Consider the following 17,216-nt stretch of genomic DNA (forward strand, 5'->3'; position numbering starts at 1 on the left):
TGAAGGTAACAGTATGCATTATAATGGTCATTGTTAAATTCCTAGTACTTTGTTTTGAAAACCTATACTGTTATTGTTTTGAGTTTTCCATTGGTGGTATTTTTGTCTGTCTCTTTTGCTTTAGGCTTTTCTTGTCTGTGAGGATTTTTTTTCCCTCTTTAAAATTAAAATAGTATTTTCTCTAATTCTGTGAGATATGCTATTAGAATTTTTATCAGGATTGTGTTAAATCTGTACAAAAATTTTAGAATTATGGCTATTTGTTGGTTCTTCCTACCCGAGAGCAAGGGATACCTTTCCATTTTTTGATACCTTCTTCAATCTACTTTTTCAGAGTACTATACATTTCAAGTTAGAAGTCTTTTACTTGCATCATTAGATTGACTCCTAGGTATTTCATTTGTTTGGATGTATTGTGAAACATGTTGATTCCTAATTTTTCTCAGTGAGTTTGTTATTCACGTACAGGAAGGCTACTGATTTTGGAGTGTACACTTTATATACAGCTACACTACTGAGTTTGGTTATTAAATCTACAAGTTTCAGTGGAGCTTTTGGGTTCTTCTATATAGAATATTATGTCATTTCTGAATAATAATAATTTAACTTCTTTTCCTATCCTCATTCCTTTTATTTCTTTCTCTTGTGTAATTGTTTTGGCTAATGTTTCCAGAACTATACTGAATAAGAGTGGTGATAGTGCACAACCTTTTCTTGTTCCTGAATTTACAGTAATTTTTTTTTATTTTTTGACCATTTGGCGTGATGGTATTTATTTGTCATAATTCACTTTTATCAAATTTAGATAAAGACCATCTATTCCAATTTTCTGTAGGATTTTTAATCATGAAAGTGCACCGGACTTTATCAAATACTTTTTCTGTATGCATCTATTGAGATGATTGTATCGTTTTTGTCCTTGACTATTAATATGGTATATTACATTATTGAGTTGCATATGTTGAACCATCCATGAATATCTGAAAGGAATTCTACTTAGTCATGGCATATAATCTTCTTGATGATTTGGTGCATCATTTTTCAGTACCTTATCGAGAATTACTAAATCTATGTTCATGAGAGTGATTGGCATAGAGTTCTCTTTTTTTGGTTAAGTCCTTCTCTGGTCTTGGTATCAGAGTAGTACTTACTTCAAGAAATGACTTTGAGAGTATTGTTTCCCTTTCAATTCCATTAGTGTTTGTCAAGTCATGGCATTAGGTCTCTAAATTTCTTGTAGAATTCAGCATAAATCCATAACGATCTGGGCTTTTCTTTGTTGGTAAGTTTTTAATTACACTTTCTATTTCATGGACTGATATCCAGTTATTTAGAATATTTTTATTTTCTTGATTCAGTTTTGGCAGTTCCTATGTATCTAGGACTCTGTCCATTTCTTCTGTGTTTTCTATCTTATTAAAGGTTCTCAAAGTGTATACTGATGATCTTCTGACTTTCTCCAGGATCCACTGTGATTTCATCGTTTTCATTCTTAATTGCATGAATTTGAGTCTTTTCTTTCTTTTTTGATAAGGTTGGCTAAGGGGTTTTCACTTTTAATCTTTTAAAGAACCAATTATTTGATTCATTGATTCTTTGTATTATTTTCTTAACCTCCATTGCATTAATTTCTGTTCTCTATAATTTCATGCCTCATATGAGCTTTGGATTTGATTTATGCTTCTTTTTCTAAAGTTTGAGGTTCAATATTAGGTTGGTTTATTTGAGCTTATTCTGTTTTCCTGATGAGAATTCAACAGGTGAATAGCGGTGAGAATTCACCACTATTAATTTTCCTCTTACGATTGCTTTCGTTGCATCCCATAAGATCTGGTGTGGTATAGAAGAATTATCATTTAATTGTATATACTGTTTGATTTCTTCTTAATTTCATCTGTGACGCACTGATTGATCAGTAGGCTGTTATTTAATTTCCATGTCTTTATGGAGTTTTTGTGGTTTACTTTCTATTAATTGCCAATTTCACTGATAATATGATCGAATAATATGCATGGGACAAGTTCAATTCTTTTACATTTACTTAAGAATGTGCTATGGGCTAATATGTAATCCAATTTGAATAACATCCAATGTGCTGCTGAGAAGAATGTGCATTCTGATGTCAGGTGCAACAGTCTGTAGACATCTACTAAGTCCATTGTTCTAATGTTTGTTTCAGTTTTGATATTTCTTTTATGACTTTTTGTATAGTTGATTTATCTATATGTGACAAAAGAGTACTAAGGTCTTAATTACAATTGTATTAATGGTTACTTGATTTTTCTTGCCTGTGAATATTTTTTACATAGGTAGGTACACCTGTATTTGGTGTATATTATTTATGATAGTTTTCTTACAGTTTTCCCTTAACAAGTATGTAGAGGCCTTCATCTTTTTTGATTATCCATGGCTTGAAGTTCACATTGTCTGCAATAAAATAGCTACTGTAGGTTTTTTACTGTATTCCTATTGCATGGCTTATTGTTTTCCATCATTTAACTTTCAGTCTATGAATTTCTTTATAAGTTAAATGTGCTTCTGGAATGCAGCATATCATTGGATATTGTTTCTTCACCCATTTTGCCAATATATATTTTTTTTGCTTGGTGAATTGAGACCATTTACATTAATGACGATAACTGATACGTATGGGTTTGACTTTTTCATGTAATTTTCCTGTTGATGCTTCTGTGTCTTTCTCCTCTGTTTATTTGCTTCTCCTGCCTGGTGGCTTCTTTCTCTTCATAATCTTGGAATTGTGGGCTTTGTTTTCTCTTTCTAGAATATCTCTCAAAACTCTTTGTAGAGCTAGTTTGGTTGTCATAAATTTCTTCAGTGGTTCTTTGTCATTAAAATATTTATTTCTCCATTATTTCTGAAAGATACTTTTTCAGGATGCATGGATCTGTTTTGGAAATTGTTTTCTTTCAGGGCTTGAAATGCTTCACTTCAAGATCTCCTTGACTTAAGATTTTCTGTTGAAAAGTCTGATTCTGATGAGCTTTTCTTTATAGGTGATTTTTTTTATTTTCCCTAACAGTTTTTAATGTTTGCCCTTATGTTGAATTTCTGGAATCTTTTTCATTATATACCTTCTATAGGTTTATTTTGGTCGAAACTAACTGGATTGCTATGTACCTCACTTACCTGCATGTTAAATTCTTTCTCCATACTTGAGAAGTTTTCCGCTATTACTTTTTTGAACAGGTTTTTTATGTCATTTAACTCTTGTATTTTCTTTGACTCCAATCAGTCATATGCTGTTATTTGCATCACCTTTCAGATGAATTATTTCTCATGGTCTCTTGCTTTTTTAAAGAGATCTTTCTTAACATAATCACTAATCATGATCTTGTCTCCTAGGTCTAGTATTCTATTTTCACTTTCTTTCACATGGTTTTGCAAAATTTCAATGGAATATTTAATTTTCTAGATATGCATTTGTATCTGTTTCATGGATTCCTTTCCTTTCCGATGTTGGGCATCCATGGTTTCCATCTTTTTCTATGCTCATTTCTTTTTTATCTATGTCTACTCTAGATTTGCTGAGCAAGTCCTTTTTAGTTGTCATCTCTCTTTTCACCTGAGATTATTTCTTTTTTGATATCCTCTATAGTTTCATGTATATATTTTTAATTTCATCTACTGTCATTCCAGTAAATTCAGAGAGATGGCTTCTGAATCCCTCTATGTCATTATCCCCTGGATTTGTCCTTGGTGAGGTGAAAGTCTGGGATTCCATTTTGTATCTGTATCTAGTCATTTTCTATTTTTATTTTAATTTTTTGTGGTGTTGTTTGTAGTTTTCTTATGTGAGGCAGTTTTATCACCAGTACTAAAGCTTCTCTAGGAAATGGCTATTCCTCTGAGATGTCTTCTATGTGTAACTGGATATTGTTCATTCTGTCTTTCCCAATATCTTATCTTCCCAATTTATTAGGGATGATGTGCTGCTATCTATTTGACTCAGTACCCAATACTTTGGTCTTGGTCTATGGGGATGATTGTGACCTCTGATTATCACAATGTTATCATACAAGAGTGAACAACTGATTATAATAAATATGGCATCCTGGCTAAAGTAAGGCAATTAGCAATAACAATACCTTAAAGCACATCCCAGAAACTGATAGTATGTGGCAAGTGCTAATTTGGTATCTCTAACCATAGGTGCAAGATAGATAGTTATATGACAACATCCAAATTAGACCAAAAACTTGTATGCAGTGGGTTTCCCCTTGGTAGAGTGATTTTGTCCTGTGGGGAAAGGGAAATAAAGAGGGATAATGCACAAAATAATTGATAGCCGAAGAGAAATACATTAAACACAAGGCTAAAGGACTAAGGATAATCACCCAAACTTTGGGAAGCTGAAAAAGAGGATAGGAGAGAAATAAAGAAAGAGAAATAAAAAGTTCAATGCTAACCAGATAGACTAGAGACAGTGTTAATTCACCTGTATATAACAGAAAATACAGAAAGACTAGTGAGAAAAGAGAGGGGCAGGACAGAGAAAACAAACCAATTAATAATTGTCAAGGCCTATACAATGCCATTCAAAAGAATTTGTAAATTATTTTAAAAATTCCTCTGATGCCCTGAGTTCAATGATAGTTAGTCAGAAATGAAAATTATAAAATATAAGAACACTTATGTTTGTGGTTACTTTAAATGGATTGTTTTCCATTGTATCTTCTAAATAGCTATTTATGATAGAGAAATGGCATCATTCTTCAATATTTTATACCCAACTACTTTTTAAAAATCTTGCTAATTTCATCAACTAATACGTTGTTTTCAAGACTTCGCTTTCATTAGTGCAGGATATGAGCTTATTCTATATTATTTTCTATACTTCTATGGTATATACATAGGGTATGTAGCATGATGTTTTGCTATGCATAAAAGTAAGATGATTGTTTCTGACAAATGAATTAATGTATCTATCACTTTCACAATGTGATTTTATAAGAAAATCTTTAAAATATGGAAATCCAAAGATTTTGTGTTATAAAATAGGGATCATATGACTAGTTTCCTGTGCCTCACCTGGTTTAGCTCTAGTAATTATTAAGCTAACTTAGCATTTACCAAGGCCTTAGCTTAGAATTAATGGTAAAAAGACTTTTATTTCATAGTGTTCTTACAAATTGGTCAAATATATGTGAGATCTAAGCCATAAATTCATATCTTTGTTTTCTGGTCACTATATAAAAAATTTACAATGTTAACCTACATTTTTTTTTTAAAGAAAGCCTAAAATTTGGAAAGGTACAGATTTCTTGAGTGAGAAATAAAGCAGTAAGTATAAAACTAAAACTGATAAAATTGAGCTTTCAAGGAAAAAGAACTATTGTTCATCAAAAGATGAGTAAGAAAATGGAAGAGCAGGTCAGATATTGGAAAAATATTCAAAGTTCATATGCTTAAATATCTAGAATAAATTAAAATCTAAAAATAAAACAACAACTCATTTTAAAGGTTTTAAGGTATGAACATACACTTTTTAAAGACCCCCAAACAGTTAATAAACATATTAAAACATACTCATATCATTACAAACCAGAAAAATGTAAAGTAAAAACAATAATAAGGACCTACTACACACTCTGATGAAAGCTAAAATTAGAGATTAACAGTACCAAAAGTACCAAGGAGTTCCACTCTTTGTGTATACCATCTAAAAGAAATGACCACATATGATAAGAAAGATTTATACAAGAATAGCAGTAATAGTTCTTTTAAAAACAACTGTTGACTATTAACATGAATAACAATTTCTTTTCTAACTGAAAAATAAATACAACTTAAATGACTATCAACTGGAAAATGTGATAGACTGTGGCATATTTAAACAATGAATTACGATACAGCAAAAAAAAAAACTACCACTGATACACGTAGACAGAATTCAACATAACATCCTCTATGCTTCTCTTCATTCAACATGACCACACATTATCTTTATTATAATTTTCCGGCTTTCTGTATCTTTTAGTAAGTCTTGTCTTATTTTTCATTTTATTTACTTTTTGGGGGAGGTGAGGACCAGGGTTCAAACTCAGGACTTCATGTTTGCCAGGCAGGCGCTGTGCTGCTGAACTATATCTCCAGCCCCAAAGAAGTCATATTTTTGAGCCCCTTGCCTAGGTTACAGCACAGATTCCATCAGACAGCCAGCCACCTTTCATATGTTTAACAGGGTTATTATGTGAAATTCATTATACAATATCTGCCAAATAATAGTGATTTTATGTTATGTTCTCTTCTTAATTCATCTTTCTCCTTTTACAACACACCTATATTTTAAAGTACTACAGAATACAAAAATACAAGCACAGTCATGCATCCTTTAATGACAAGGATATGTTCTGTGAAACACATTATTGGGTGATTTTGTCTCTGTATGCACAACAGAGAGTGCATTTACACAAAACTAGATGGTATAGTCCAATCACTTGACATGGTCTCTTGATGCAATGATGAGACATAATAAGCACATTAGGTATAAGTCTGCTGCCAGTGTTAACACACCATATTGTTTTATAGCAAAAATTTTTGTATAAGTAGGAATACACATTAAAAATGATAAAAATATAGTAAACATATAAGCCAGTTAGTCATGTATTATCAGTATTCCATACTGTACATAAGTATATGCTTTACACTTTTATACAGTAGGCAGCTCAATAGGTTTCTTTACAAGAGCATTACCCTGAATGCAAGAGCAATGCAGTCCTCTGTGATGTTAGCATGGCCACATCATCAGGTGATAGGAATTTTCATTTGTATTATAGTCTTATAAAACATTATTTTACACAGTCATTTGTTGATGGAAATGATATATAGTGCTGACTGCTCTACATTTTAAAAGTCATTTAATTCCCACGTTTACATTTCAACAATACTTGAAGTTATGCACCACTTACTATTTTCCAAGCTTGCTCCCTTGTGTGCTCTTTACACACACACACACACACACACACACACACACATTTTACATAAACAGGATTTGACATAAACAGTTTCCCCATGCCACACTTATCTAATGTTCACAACATCTTGCAATGTAAGTACTTTTAATAGCTCCACTTCACAAATGAGGAACTGAACGTATGGAACAATTAAGAAGTTTTTTTCAGGACTATAGTACTAGCAAGCATTAGAGCCAGAATACTGACCACTCAAACACTAGTCCTGATGCATCATTCAAACTGTACAATTAAGATACTGGGAATTAAAGTTTTCTCAACTGCAAAAACAAGAATGTGTTTCTTTAAAACATTAATTTAAAATTCTATATTATCATAAGAAACACTAAATCTCTCACAGCAACTCCCAAAGTCTTCAACTGGATTTTAATGGAAAGAAATGTGTACACAATCATGGGCAGCCCTATTTTAAAATGTAGATTGAGGGATACTACACTTCTAATGTCCTCTATTCTCCCAGAGTAGCTGTTTATCGCCTTTCTTTTTTGTATTTTTTTCTAGATAAACTGTCTTTTCTATTTAAAAAATGTAGGTTAGTGCAACATCCATTCTTAAGCTATATACAATCTCTATTTATCCAGGAATATGCTTTTAAAGCCAAAACTTCAAGTAGAGATCTACATTTACTAAATACTAGGTTTTCACAAATGATAGCAATCATATTTTCCAATTACATCCTCTTACTTTTTCATTAGTTCAGGACACTGTTACTAACATTCTCTTTACTCCATTTATTATTTAGCATCCTCATTCATTTATACAGTAATACCACTTATATTATTCTAGGTATTTAATAAATACATATTGAGTAACAACTATGTTAAGTGTATAATCAGGCAGAAGAAATAATTTATAAGGTAAATTGTTTTCATAAATATACCGGTTACGGAGCATTGCAGCAACCAATTCCCCTCTATGTAGATGATCCATCTCCTCTAACAGTTGGATAATGACCTGTTCAGGAGGAAAAGAAGCCAGTATTTACTATGAAAATCAATATGACAACTTGCAAAATTTTGCTATTTTTGTAATACTTCTATATTTCATTATTAAATGGAAATATATATGGAAGACAACCTGAATGACTCTCCTTGAAAGAAGAACAATGATCTCCATTTTGTCCAAACCTGGTCATATTTCCATGTATTGGTATGTACAGTGCTAGTTAGGACTTTACTCTTTCAATTGGCTATAAGCAATGCAAATCGGTGAAGCCTACGTACTGACGTGTAGTCCCTGAAGTAAGGCAACAGATCAGTGTTGCCCTATCCTGTAGCTCCCAAAAAGCATCTACAAGGTGGGCAGAAGTGAGAACCACTCTCCAATATGGTGGCTGGGATAAAGCCTGGAGGTAAGAGCCTATGACTTTCCGTGGCATAAAAAATTACACGTCAGAGCTGAAGGACTGATCCCAAACATTAGATACTACCTCGAATTGTGTTGTGAAGATTACTTTTTCTGCATATTCTTTTCTCTGCATATTGCAGAGGTGATCTCAAGCCTCTTACCTAGCCCAGCTCTGGGCACTCACGTACTTCCCACCACTCTCACAATCAGTCATCCTCGAGCCACTCCCCTCTTCACAATTTAATAAAACCTAAGTTCAACCTTGAGTCGAGGCCTTTGTACTGGCTAACCATCACTCTAGCTGGACTTAGGGCCCCTTTGGCTCCCTAAAAGTACAAATACTCCTTAGTGTCTTTATTCTTCCCATGGGTTGCACTGGAAGTGGTAGACTGGAACTAACTCACTAGAATTTAAGTAATTTTTCCATGGCATTACACATATAAACTTTCTGCAGTGCAACAAGGATGAGGAAGGGTTCTGTATAAATGTACATCCATGTACCTAATGCCCATATTGCATCTTATGAAACCTAAGAAGCTGAATCTTTTAAAACGAAGTGAAATAATCAAGATATATTTACAAGACCCAACACTGAATTACTAAATAATATTGGCTAAAGTTCATGGGAAGTCATTAGTTTACGTATCCATGGAAATTGAAAACAAAAATACAGGAAGTTATATGTCAAACAAAATATCTACGAAGTTTGGCAAGTAAGATGAGACAAATGAAGCTAGAATCAAAAAGCTGAGGCAAAAACACTCGCTCGCCAAGCAGAGATAGAGACAACACCGATACCTATTATTTCCAATGAAACTTCCAACCTGAGAAGCCCATAAACAGTGCCCACAATTTTAGAAGTAGATAGACAAAACACAGGCTAGAAATTTATAGTATTCTGAAATCTTAAAAACAGAGTAGTGTGTATAAATATTGTTTTTCTTGACCTACACTGAACTGTTTTAGTGGTTGCTGTTCTTGTGGGAAAAGAGGTAAGTTATGATAAACTGAATTATATCTAATTATATCTATTTCTTTTCAGTTGATGGGTACACTGAAAAGGTAGAGTACATTTGTGTATTTATTCTATTTATTTTAAGTATTTTAGGAAGGAAACTATATATTATACTTAAATATTTCTTGTTAGTAAAATCATTAAACTGGGAAGACAAAATGTGTTACATGCAAATTAGTTTGTTTATAAAACAGTTTTACAAAGCTACACAGACTAAATATAATTAAGCAATGTTGGGAGAAGGGTTCTTCACTGTCCCCAACTCTGTCTTCGACCCTTATTTTATGGAAAGGGAGTAGAAAGCGAAAAATTATTCTGTCTTTTTGGCTTTCATAATTTTAAAGGAAAAAAAAAAAACAATTGACACACCATGTACACTTATTTGCATAATCACATTTCTGCTCATACTCCTCTTAGTACAAGAAATCAAGCAGCCTAAATAAGATTAAAATAAGCTTTTTTTTTTATTTTAAAGGAAGCCAAAATCAACTGACTTTTGATTTACAATTTCCAAAGAAAGGCTTAAATAGTGAGAGAATTTTGAGATGATGCAATTTTTATTTGGCTTAGACTTCACAATATTTAGGGGACATTGTAAATGGGAAAACAAGAACCATATGTGAATTACTATTAAGAATCCAATAAATTAAGTTTTTTTGCCCTGATGGAGTGTGGAATATAAATGTCCCCAAGTTATGCATGTGAACTTTCTCTTAATCCATGCTATGGTTTCTGTTCCCCCAAATGCATTACCTTGGAAACTTGATCCCAAATGTGGCCATAGTGATAAGCAGGGTCTAATGTGAGGCATTTGAGCCATGGGGCATCACCCTCATGAACAAACACCGCATTGTGGGAGTGAGTTCTTAACAAAAAGATGAGTTTGACTCCCCTTTTACACATATTCATTCTCCCCATCACCCTCCTTCTCTCCCTTCTCTTTTCCTGACTCCCTCCTGCCTTTCTACCTTCTGCCCAAGAAGGCCCCTGCCAGAGGCTGGCAACATGAGCTTGGACTTTCAGCTTACAGAACTGTAAGGAATAAATTTTCAGAAAGTGAAATTTATTAAGGATTTAAAGGCACAAGCATGTCTTTGGTGGCAACAAGGCCATTCTCACACCCCAAGTTAGGAAGAAGAGGTATGTAGAGTAAGCTAGACAAGGATATATCATGGACATCTGGAATGTACTTGGCTTTTCTAAAAAACTATTAACATGTTCAACATCAATTAAAGAACGGTTTCAGAATCTGCAGCCAGAAAAACTTATCTGGCTGGCTATCTAAACAACTTTCTCATTTTAATGCAGTTAAAAAGGGAAAGGAATTAAACATGTTACCAAATTTAAACGATTAAAATATATGCATATATTAATATAAATATATATAAAGTTACACTATAAACTATATTGATATATACATACACACATATAAATAGATACTGGTTGAAATACAGGGGTGGATCAGAAAGAGAATACAAGTATGAAAACCAATTAAGAAACTACTTTGATAGTTGAGGCTTGGGATAAGAGCCCAGAGGAGGGGTTTTGCAATGGCCAGAGAAAACTAGGATTTACTGATTTAAAGATCACTAACAGATATTACAGAGATAAGGGAATATCGAAGATAAAAACTAATTAAGTAATGAGTGATGATATCAAGTGATACAGGATGTAGAGAATAAGGAAAAACATTGGAACAAAAGGGAAGAAAGTTTGTTATAGTCATTTAATTAGGATATATCTGGACAGTAAAGGGAGAGGCAAAGTAATCAAATTAGGAAACAATACATACCAGTATATTTTGCAGGAGGAGGTGGAATCCCAAAGAAACAAAGGAAGACAAGCTAGTAAGGAACAGAGAGAGAACAGGAAGTAGGGAAAGCAAGAATTGTGAGATAAAGATAGAACAGTGGTTCCCAAGTATTCTTTTGAGATCAAGTAAGATACAGCTGCTTGACTTGATAATTATAAAAATTCTTTTTGAAAGAGCAGTTTCACTGGGAGGAACCACTGCAATGGTTTTAAAATTAAAACATAAATAAATTCTTTGGAGATTGTGTGAGAAAATCAAACACAGAGAATTATATTAGGATGGCCCTTCAAGTGAGTAAGGGAATAGATGATTAAGTTATTTGGGGACAACTGGATAGCCATTTGGTTTTCCTGTGTTTTTAAAAGTATTTTTTAAATGTGTAGGTTATATGCTGCTTCATTTATCACCCTAAAATAAATTCCTGAAGGATCAAATACATAAAAGTAAAATATGACACTAAAAGAATACCAAAAGTAAACACAAGTGCAATTTTTTGATAATTATACAATGAAGAACGCAAATAGCACTGAAAAGCCAGAAAACACAAGACTACTAAATCTGATTATAGAAAAAAATAAGACTCTATATTTCAAAAATAGCAAAGTGCAAAAGCAATTAATAAACTAAGCAGTAACATAGTCTACATGACAGACCAAAAAGAGCTAATGATTTTCAATTACACAAGTTAGTTTTTAAAAAAGGTAAAAAAAAAGAGGAATAAAAGAAATAAAAAGCATATACATTAAATTCAAATTGTTTTTAAACAAATAAATACTACTTAAACTGAGGCACTATTTTGACCTATGAAACACATAGACATATAGAAAGCCTGTTACGTGCTTTATTTCGGGGGAGATGTTTACTTCTCATTCTATATTTTTCTGTTCAATTTATTTTGAAGTAAATAAAAAATAAAGAGTATGTGACAGAAGAAGTACACGGAAGTTGTGGCCTCCATCATTTCTCGGCTAAGATCTCACATCATTTCTCTTTTGGCTCACATCTAGAAGACAGTGTTCTATGAAGAAAAGAGCAATGAAATGTGTCAGGCGCTTCTGAGAGTTTAAGTGAAGAACTGAGAAATGACAACTCAGCACGGTACACAGGGCCGCAGAAGATCCTGATAAGAGTGAGTTGCATGGGCTTGATACAAAGACTATCACTGATTTAAGAATGAATGAGAGGAGAAAGAGGAAAAAGAGGAAGAGTAAAACTCTTACAAAGAGTTTTCTTTAAATAAAGAGCAGAGAATTGAATGGTAGTTGGAATGACATATAAGGTAGAAATAGTAAATTTTTAAAAATTGTTTCCTATTGTCAGATACTACAGTAAGAAAATGTGGAAAGCACAACATGACACAAAAATGGAAACTAACATATAACAGTATTTCAAAAGTACATGACTGTCGTTCATTCCTTCTTTATACTACACATGCATATCTATACCAACTATATGTGTGTGAATACATAAACAATTGTAGAAAAGTAAAGAATTAGTCCTTGAAATGATAAACACCAAATTTGGGATAGTAGGTCCCTGGGGGAGGAAGGAGGAAGAATGCAATTGTGGAGAGATACATTGGGAGCTTTATCTCAATTTTTTTTGTTAAGGATATGAAACAAAAATTGCAAAATGATAAAAAAAAATTCTACATAGCTAATTGGTGATTATATGGATCTTTGTCGTACTGGTCCCTCGACTTTTCCATATGCTTGAAATATTTTATTTAAAAAGAAACTAAAAATAGAAATGATCTTTGTCCTCAAGTAGGGCCTATGTAAATGAGCAGACAATGCATAATATATAAAGACTGGCATATTACAAAAGAAATTTTTCAAAGAGAAAACAGTAAGAAAAAAATACACATGGGCAAGCATTATAATTATTAAAAAGACACTTCTCCTTGGTCATGATAACCTTATGAACAAAACAGTAATTAATCATTACTCAGAATACACACCTGACAAAGACCTAATTGTACTTTGTCCTTAAAATATTCTACTTAGTTACCAGAAATAAAACTGACAAAAGTGCTTCTGATAGTTGAGGTATCTCGCATAAGGTCAAGTAGTTTTACCTGTAAGCACTTGAGTAATCCACAAGTCTAATATTTGTTAAGTAGATATCATATAGTTAGATAATATTTCAAGTAGAGTTCACAGTTTGTGGCTTAACATTTAATTAAAACTCACCACATCACTCCTTCCTACTCTGAGGGCCAACAGCTTTCAAAAGAATGGGATTTGAGATATTCCTAACCAATTTCAAACACACAAGGTAAACCTTCTTTTAGAACTAAACCAATATTATATTTTTAAAAATTCAGGGGTTTCTATAGTAGTCTAGTTATCTTCGAATAAAATTTGTAAGTACTATAATAAGAAAGCAGAAAGGATTCATGAAACATGCTAAGCACTACAAAATTTTAAAATGCAAAAATATAGAAAGACTGAAAAGGATTAGCAGTCTTTTAAATCAAGTTACATATGGCAACATCACTAAAAATTCAGAAATCACATTGAAATTATAAAATCTGAAGTTTAAATACAGAATTATAGCTGAGCACAGTGGTTTAGGCAAGAGAACAGAAAGTTCAAGGTCAGCCTGTACAACTCAGTGTGACCCTGTCTCAAAATAAAATAAATAAAACAGTCTGGCAGAGGTAGTTTAGGGGTAGAGCCCTTGGGTTCAATCCCAGGCATCATAAAAAGAAACAAAGGAAGGGAAGGAAGGAAAAAAAAAAAAAACAATTTTATTCTTGAGGTTTACTGGACAAAAGTCAACATTTTAAATGTCACCAAATGTTATAGAATTAGTTATCTTACACTTCACTCCCAAGTGTGGCACTGAAGAGGCTTTATCCTAAAATACCTGAGCACTACCTGTTGCACTGGATGGTGACTTTTCCGTAGAGTAGATCTGAGACAATGGTATGTTCCCATATATGCACACCTAACAAAATGCACAGGGGCTACTGAAAAATACATTGAATGTTTACATTTTCAAAAACCTATTACAATAAAACACACATGGCCAAGAATGATGGGATAAACGTGTTCAAAGTGGAGGAGGAAGTATTGCAAGGGGGATTAACACTGTGCATTTTACAGAAATAAATCTTTTAATGTAAACATCCAGAATATTTTTATCACATCTTTGCAAATTATAGTCATTTTCGTTTACATAAGGGTGCACTTAAAAGCTGATTTTAGAACACATCTTTTAAGTTAGTGATCAGCCTTCCTGGTTTCTCTATTACCAGCATCTTAAACTCCAACAAGTGGGCACAGAGAGGTATGATAATAACAAAGCTACTTCTAGGTCTAAACTACCACCAAAATGACTGGACTCCTATTATTATGAGTCTTCCTTTCCTTGGTGGGATGCCAGGATGGCTAATAAAACTCTTCTCAATCATTTTCGTTTTCTTGCTATCATCATTGGGGTGATCTGCTCAGATCATTACCATGTATGTGGTCACTACCTCTTGTTCTCTGTTGCTGTAAGTACACATCCATTACATGGGTTTCTATGGATATTTGCAGAAGTATTATTACTTCCTTCCCAACAAGATCCCTCAGTAGTTCCTTCCTGTGCTGTCACGTATAATAGGCTTGAGGATCATCTCTAGAGTACACGTTAGTTTCTTTTCTATCATTGCTGAGACAAAATGCCCAACACCCAAAGTTAAATGGGGAAAGGCTTATTTAGCTCACAATTTTTAAGCAGCGGGCTCCAAGGCAGGGTAGCATATGGCACAAGGCAACAGTTCATGGCAGCAAAAGACAGAAAAAGCAACAACAGAGGGGCTGGGGATTTAGCTCAGCGGCATAAGCGCCTGCGTTGCAAGCAGACAGTCGTGGGTTCGATCCCCAATACTGATAAAAAGGAAAAAGACAAAAAAAAAAAAGCAACAATAGAAAAACGGAAGGCACAAGCACCTTTCCCTCCTTATACTGTAATGCAGGGTACCCATTCTAGGGTGGGTGTACTCACACCCTCAACTCCCAGCACTAGACAATGAACCAATCACGAACTCTAGAGTCAGTCATCTTTGAAAATTCCACCACCCCTATGACCACATGAGGCTTTGGGGAAATAATCTACACACAAGCCATAACAGTACATTAATGGCTCAGGGCATCACTTGGGTCATCACTGAAACAGGACTTTTTACTGATGTTGAAATTATTGCCGTTATATTAATGCAGTTCTCTATGATTTTATAATACTTGTTCTCTTATCACAAGAGCTAATGTCAAATGCCAGGAATAACAAAACTGCTACCTGCCTATATAAGCAACATTATGGTCTGTGTCACACTGAATCATACCTCCCTTTCTCAACCACCAAAATCCTCATTAAATTATCTCCCCCTTCCCTATTCCCTGAATTAAGGAATTAAGAAAATAGATGACAGTGCATCCCATGGATTTACCTCTTCTGACTCTTGGACATTAATAATCTGCCTCTGCTGATTTAATCAACATCCATTCTACACAATACACCAAGTCCTGTTACATACATAACTTGCAAATAAACAGATGTGAGAAATGAAAAATAGGTACAAAAGAATAAAAATTATTCATATCAGTAGTCTGTAAATTTAAACATAAACCAGAATTCCTTATAGACATTTAAAATAGTTTGCTGCACAATTTCCCATTTACTGTGGGATGGGTCAAGAGAATTTGCACTTCTAACAAGTTCCCAATGGATCCTGTTGCTGCAGGATCATGGATGACAGTAGAAAAGCTAATGATTTCTCACTCACATGATAGTTGAAAGTGCAAAAGAATCAACTGAAAAACTAGTACAATAGAAGACTCACTATAACAATGTCAGTTCCAGAGAAGAAGAGTTTCTAATATTCCACCAATACCATTCAAATATAGTGGGAAAAGTTACCTATCCAAAGTCACAGATTTTTTGAAATATATGAAATAAGTTTCAAAATATTAAACACAAAAATATGCATAAAGTCTAAAGAACCTGAAAAATGAACACACCTATGCATATACATACCATATCCAGATGATAAACTAAAAATCATATTTAAATTTCTCACAAAATTGAAACTATACAAATTCAATGCAATTCCACTCATATTCCAAAATGACTCAGAATTTTTTTGAGGTTAATGTATATTTTGCATTTGAATGTGTAATTCATTGGGAGAAGTAAATACATAAAACATCACTATAATGCTTGAAAAAGAAAAGGAAAAAAGGAAAACTTTCCAATCAATATTACACTATAAAGCTACAGTAACTATAACAATATGAATACAGGAATTTTGATAGCATAGTATCTAAAAATAGATCTAAATACATATAATGATCACCTATATCATGAATATATCAGTTGAAATCAGTAGGGATATATATGAGTTAAAGAAACAGTTTAAGGCCTGGGGATTTAGCTCAGCTGCTCAAGTGCTTGCCTGGCAAGCACGAAGTTGTGAGTTCAACCCTGGGTACTGAAAGAAAGAAAAGAAAGGAAGGAAGGAAGGAAGGAAGGAAGGAAGGAAGGAAGAAAAAGAAAGAAAGAAAGAAAGAAAGAAAGAAAGAAAGAAAGAGAAAGAAAGAAAAAGAAAGAAAGAAAGAAAGAAAGAAAGAAAGAAAGAAAAAGAAAGAAAGAAAGAAAGAAAGAAAGAAAAAGAAAGAAAGAAAGAAAGAAAGAAAGAAAGAAAGAAAAAGAAAGAAAGAAAGAAAGAAAGAAAGAAAGAAAGAAAGAAAGAGAAAGAAAGAAAAAGAGTTTAAGGGGTAGTAGATAAGATTAAACTGCATTATATGCGTATATGAAAATGCCACAACAAAAGTCAATATTCTGTACAATGCTCATATATGTCAAATACTTTTGAAAGGAAAATAAATAAGGAAAACTGGCTATGGTGATGGCTTGTTAAACATCTATCTGCAACATGAGTACATTCCAGATATATTAAATATCTGAATATAAACAAACAGACCTGGAAATGTAGAAGAAAAACAAAAATATATTGTAATAAAGCACAAATATTTTTAAGGTCTAATACACACTCAAAAGT

The 17,216-nt window shown here is 33.1% G+C and overlaps 1 protein-coding gene across 5 annotated transcripts in view; it reads right to left on the minus strand.

Annotated features, from left to right (window-relative positions):
• The window catches only part of Klhl13 (kelch like family member 13), a 234,859-nt gene that overhangs the window by 130,313 nt on the left and 87,330 nt on the right, over positions 1-17,216 (minus strand). For 4 of the 5 annotated variants that reach the window (XM_063246309.1, XM_013150177.3, XM_063246310.1 and 1 more), the window contains exon 2: positions 7,873-7,946. The exons of the other annotated variant lie outside the window; for it this stretch is intronic. In XM_063246309.1, the coding sequence (XP_063102379.1) occupies positions 7,873-7,922 (50 nt within the window). In that variant the 5' untranslated portion in view covers positions 7,923-7,946. The remainder of the gene's footprint in view (positions 1-7,872; positions 7,947-17,216) is intronic. 5 annotated transcript variants of the gene reach the window in all.

The sequence above is a fragment of the Cavia porcellus genome, unplaced genomic scaffold, assembly GCF_034190915.1.
Source record: "Cavia porcellus strain 051 isolate PalLab524CR breed Dunkin Hartley unplaced genomic scaffold, mCavPor4.1 scaffold_3, whole genome shotgun sequence".
Lineage (NCBI taxonomy): Eukaryota > Metazoa > Chordata > Mammalia > Rodentia > Caviidae > Cavia > Cavia porcellus.